The sequence below is a fragment of the Rhinopithecus bieti genome, unplaced genomic scaffold, assembly GCF_001698545.2.
Source record: "Rhinopithecus bieti isolate Rb0 unplaced genomic scaffold, ASM169854v2 scaffold_15368, whole genome shotgun sequence".
Lineage (NCBI taxonomy): Eukaryota > Metazoa > Chordata > Mammalia > Primates > Cercopithecidae > Rhinopithecus > Rhinopithecus bieti.
The window spans coordinates 453698-459203 of NW_016808463.1; the positions used below are offsets into that span (position 1 = coordinate 453698).

General features: G+C 36.1%; 1 protein-coding gene across 1 annotated transcript in view; it reads right to left on the minus strand.

Moving 5' to 3' along the window:
- The window catches only part of FOCAD (focadhesin), a 318600-nt gene that overhangs the window by 250200 nt on the left and 62894 nt on the right, over positions 1 to 5506 (minus strand). The window contains 1 exon segment of the mRNA XM_017886722.1: positions 887 to 991. Within this exon segment, the coding sequence (XP_017742211.1) occupies positions 887 to 991 (105 nt within the window).

The window sequence follows — 5506 nt, forward strand, 5'->3', positions numbered from 1 at the left end:
AAATTAATTCAAGATGGATTAGAGACTTAAATGTTAGACCTAATACCATAAAAACCCTAGAAGAAAATCTAGGTAGTACCATTCAGGACATAGGCATGGGCAAGGACTTCATGTCTAAAACACCAAAAGCAACGGCAGCAAAAGCCAAAATTGACAAATGGGATCTAATTAAACTAAAGAGCTTCTGTACAGCAAAAGAAACTACCATCAGAGTGAACAGGCAACCTACAGAATGGGAGAAAATTTTTGCAATCAAGTCTTCCATTTTCATAGTACTGTGAAGATGGTTACATATTCTAGAGCAAACAGAATAATCTTAGTTTTGGGTAAAAGATTTCAATTCCAAATTAGCAACCCTGAAACCCACACTGGTGATACTCATCATGTTGTCAACTCTATCTCAATTCTCTGCATCTTCGAAATGCTAACTTCCTGAGAGGTCAACACCCACAATCACTGTGTGCATATCCTGCTGAATTAAATAACATTCTTAATGGATTATCATGTCACAGTTAATAATTTCATTAAAAATTCACATTTGTTGGCCGGGCGCGGTGGCTCAAGCCTGTAGTCCCAGCACTTTGGGAGGCCGAGACAGGTGGATCACGAGGTCAGGAGATCGAGACCATCCTGGCTAACACGGTGAAACCCCGTCTCTACTAAAATACAAAAAACTAGCCGGGCGAGGTGGCGGCGACTGTAGTCCCAGCTACTCGGGAGGCTGAGGCAGGAGAATGGCGTGAACTCGGGAGGCGGAGCTTGCAGTGAGCTGAGATCTGGCCACTGCACTCCAGCCTGGGTGACATAGCGAGCCTCCGTCTCAAAAAAAAAAAAAAAAAAAATACAAATTTTTTTAAGAAAAAAAATGAAAAGAGAAAAGGCTTACCTAATGGTATATATATTCTGAATATTCCTTTCCCCACCTTGTCCTTCCTTAAGAGCTTGCATTTGTAGTAATTTCATAATGGCTTTTATCAAGCCATGTGTATTTCTGTAAAGAAATATAGCATGTTAAATGTTATAGATAAAAAGTGAATATTCTAATCAGGTGCTTAATCCTATCATTTTAAAATAATTTTAATACTTGCCACCCAGATTAAACAGTAGCCACCCACAGGCACTCAATTCATTCTACAGTACAGCCCAAACCCATCCAACACATTTAAAGGAGAAGAAATGGAGCCAAAGAATCAAACCACAAACTTATCAATCATCTGCCTACACACTCTTGGGGGAAAATCAATCAGGAAAAAACAAACATTTGCCCACATAATTTCAAGCAGTGACCACATTGGTTACCCGCACCGAATGACCAAATTTTTCATTTATAAATATTAGCAGACCATGAAAAATAACCAAATATATGAAATGGATCAGCCACTTTAAAAAGTGGGCCAGGGAACCAATTAGAGCAAATAACTCCCATTAAAACAGAGCTAATAGAAAGGGAATAGCAATTTAAATTTTTTCCTTATTTTGTAAGAGATAAGAGGATAAACATATCAAAAGAAAATAGGCTGCCTTTCTTAAAGAGCTCCCTGGAAAATAGAAAAAAAATCTTAGAAACAAAAAACTCACTATTTGTTAAATTTAAAAAGTAATTTTTTTTTAGATGGAGTTTCATTTTTGTCGCCCAGCCTGGAATGCAACGGCATGATCTCAGCTCACTGCAACCTCCATCTCCTGGGTTCAAGTGATTCTCCTGCCTCAACCTCCCAAGTAGCTGGGATTACAGGCATGTGCCACCACACCTGGCTAATTTTGTATTTTTGGTAGAGACGAGGTTTCACCATGGTGGTCAGGCTGGTCTCACGCTCCTGACCTCAGGTGACCCGACTGCCTCAGCCTCCCAAAGTGCTGGGATTACAGGTGTGAGCCACTGTGCCCAGCCAAAAAGTAATTATTGTTTAATTATGCTTGTTAACATTTATTGAGCATTACCATAAGTTAAGCACTCTTCTAAGTTATTTTACTATGTCATTTACTATTCAGAACATAGTTGATTAGAAATCAATGTTTAACTTTATTTTTGGGTTAGAACACTACTTGGACTTAATTAGGTATCATTTGTGGCATTTATGTGAGATGTTACTGAGTGTATTTTTTTATGGCATTTAAAGTTTTCCAACTGACAAAAGGTCTGGCCACTTAGTAGACTTGCACAATCCAATACAGTAACAGCCACATGTGGCTACTGAGCACTAGTAATATGGTTAGTCCAAATTCAGATGTTCTATAAGTACAAAATACATGCTAGATTTAAAAGACTTTGGGACACAAAAAAAGAATATTAAATACCATGTATAATTTTTTGTATTGATTACATGTTGAAATAATATTTTTGATATATTGGGTTACATAAAATATATTATTAAAATTAATATCATCTATTTCTGATTTTTTAATGTGGCTACTAGAAAATTCTGAATTACATATGTGGCTTGCCTTTGTGGCTAAAGTTATATTTCTATTTCACAGCACTGCTATAGACACTCAAATGGTTTAGTGCCTAAATGGATTCTCTGGGGAGTATTGAGATTTCTTTTGCAGCTGAAGCATTCACAATCTACAATGGTATGTTTTCTCTTCCATATGGATCCTCTTAGGACCATGCAGTATAACTCATGGATGAATTTCTCATGACATACGTCACATGTGTATGGTTTCTCTCCTGTGTGGATCCTCTGGTGAACACAGAGGTATCAACACTTCATGAAGCCTTCTCCATAAAGATTCTATCTCCTACGTGTGTTCTCTAATGGATGTCAAATCGAGATTTGGCTTGCTCCCATGCTATACATTGGTACTGTGTCAATTCTATAGTACTTTGGCCCACAAAATGGCCAGTGAATTCCACTTAACTCAGTGAAAATTAAAATGGAAATTTTTTTGTAAACTAGAATGAAATGTATTGCCTTAAGAAGGTCTGACTGCATGGCATCTCCTTGAGGACCTCCTTGGTAACCAAGGTATGGCCTTGTCTTCTTCCTTTGGAACTGCTCACATTCTTCTGAGAAACTTCTCTATTGACACTGAATTTCTAGACTCCTCTTACGCCAGAGCTTAGGAAAAAGATACCTCAACATCCAGACTTTTAAAATAAATTCCTTCTTTGCAATTCTTCACAACATTTACTTTTGCAGAATCAGAACCTTTTTATAACTGAAAACTCTGGACTATAAGGACGGGTATCTCCCAGTATATCCTCCAGTTCTTCACTACCCTTCACTACACCTTCCTTTACAAAGACCTGGAGATCCCTCAACATAACTGCTCTATCACCAATTTATCAAGAACCTATACCTAGTTATAAATGTCTGGACTCAGTCACAGGGCAGAGTTCATACAGCCTCCTCAGAAGTTCTATGGGATCTGACTCCTCCAAATATGTGACTTTTGTAAGCTAACTTACCAGGTCTCAGGGATGCAGTCCTGCAGCTCTGACCCAGGCCTGTGCCTAGATGTTATATGATACCACGAAATATAAGATCTCATCCTCACTAACTGGGTGAGCAATTCTGAGAATCTAGTATCTGACTAAAGCCTATCATAGGGAGTCTATTTTGGTCTGTCCTGGTGAAAGAGTCACTATATGTTTAGAAGCCTTCTTGTCTTCTAGCCTTTGATGTCTATACAACTGAAAATCAGCTTTCAAGTCTGATTTAAGCTATTTATATGCTACTGAAGAAAGGCCAGGCTTCACCTAGTAACCTCGTAAGACCGCACTCTGAGCCTAATGATTAGTTGAAATGACCAGTGTTAACTGAATTTCTGACTGAATTTCTTCCAAAAAATATGAATTAATAATCCTTTTTTGCATGTGAAACTATATTGGTTTTCCTTAATTATTTATTCATCATATGACTAGAGTTCTAGAGATAGCAGATAACAGATCTATGGTTTTATGGTCTCCTACCTTTTATGAAAGCAGTGGAATCCAAGAGAAAAGAATAAACATCACATTTACTTTTAATTCCAAGGGATTCACAAATCACCAATGCTGATAAATGAACTCCAATTTTTTAAACTTTAAGTTAGGTCTCACTCTTATCTGTGGATTCAGATTTTATTGTGTAGATATCTGAGTCTATGCTGTATTTTCAGCAAGAGTGTAGCATGAGTAGATTATAATTTTTGAAAGATGATGGCATCAATCAAATTACACAGAGAGCCATTCAAATGGTTACACATTTGCCTTAAATTTAATTGAAACTATCCCTCTCAACCCACTTGAAATAGACATTATGTATATTAATAAGTATTGTTTAATAAATATTATTTACATATTTCAATTGGGTTGAGAGGGATACTTTCAGGTTAATATTTATTTAAACCCCTACTTCAATTCGAATTAACTAGGGAATCTTGGGCAAGTTACTTAATGCTTAGGGATCTCAACATCCTCATCTTTATAATCAAAAATCATAATAAGCCCATCTCTTATGTTGTTTTAAAAAAACAAAGAATAGTATGTTAGTAAATTACATGCTTTTTCAAAAAGTTGGGATAATTCAAAACTTATACTATAACATAAAGATAATAATGTTCTTCCCTCTTTACAGATGAAGCTGTGTAAGCACAGGCATCAGAGTTAATGAATGCTGAAGCCTGGAATTTGCCTAAAGCTAACTACAAAGTCACCCTAACTCCTAAAAATCTCTAGTATTTTCCATCTCTTATCGCAAAATCTGCTTTTCTTGTTTTCAAGCCTTTGTTATTCTGGATCTGAGATCTACTCCTGCAAAATGAAAATTGTTGAATTCTGTAAGATTTCATAAAGAGGTTACAGTAATCTGAATCACGCTAAAACTCAAAATAGTGAATTAGAAGAAAACATAACCACTGGAGAAGCAAAAGTCAAAGAAAATTTCACTGGACTTACGTCTTCAAATTGAAAAAGCTTCCAAGTACTGAGCAAGATTTCTGAAATAAAATAATTGCTGACAATTCTCAAAGGATAAAAAAAAAAAAATCCTATGACCTCTTAAATTTTATAAAACAAAAAAAATTATAAAATAAAAACAACTAGACTTGCATCATTTCTAATTTGGCATCAGCATTCTTGTCTACAAACAACAAAACTGAGAGAAGCAATGCATGCAGATTTGTAAGAGAAAGGCTTATAAAACTCAGTAAGTCCAAACATCTCCCCCCAAAAAAGTGAATAACATACCACAACAAAAGAAATATTTTCACACATAAAACTCGGAAAACTCTTCTTAAAGAGGTTCTCCAGTTAAATTAGAATGCATGATCGCACAGCCTTGTAACTATACTGAAAACACCGAATTATATACTTTGAAAGTGATTTTATAATATTTGAATTATATCTCAATAAGCTGTTATTCTTTTAAAGGATTAAAAAAAATTGAAGAGGCCAGGCAAAGTGGCTCATGCCTGTAAACCCAGCTACTCTGGTGGCTGGAAGCCAGAGGATCACTTGAGGTCAGGAGTTTGAGACCAGCCTGAGCAACAGAGGAAGATCCTGTTTCTTTAAAAAAAAAAA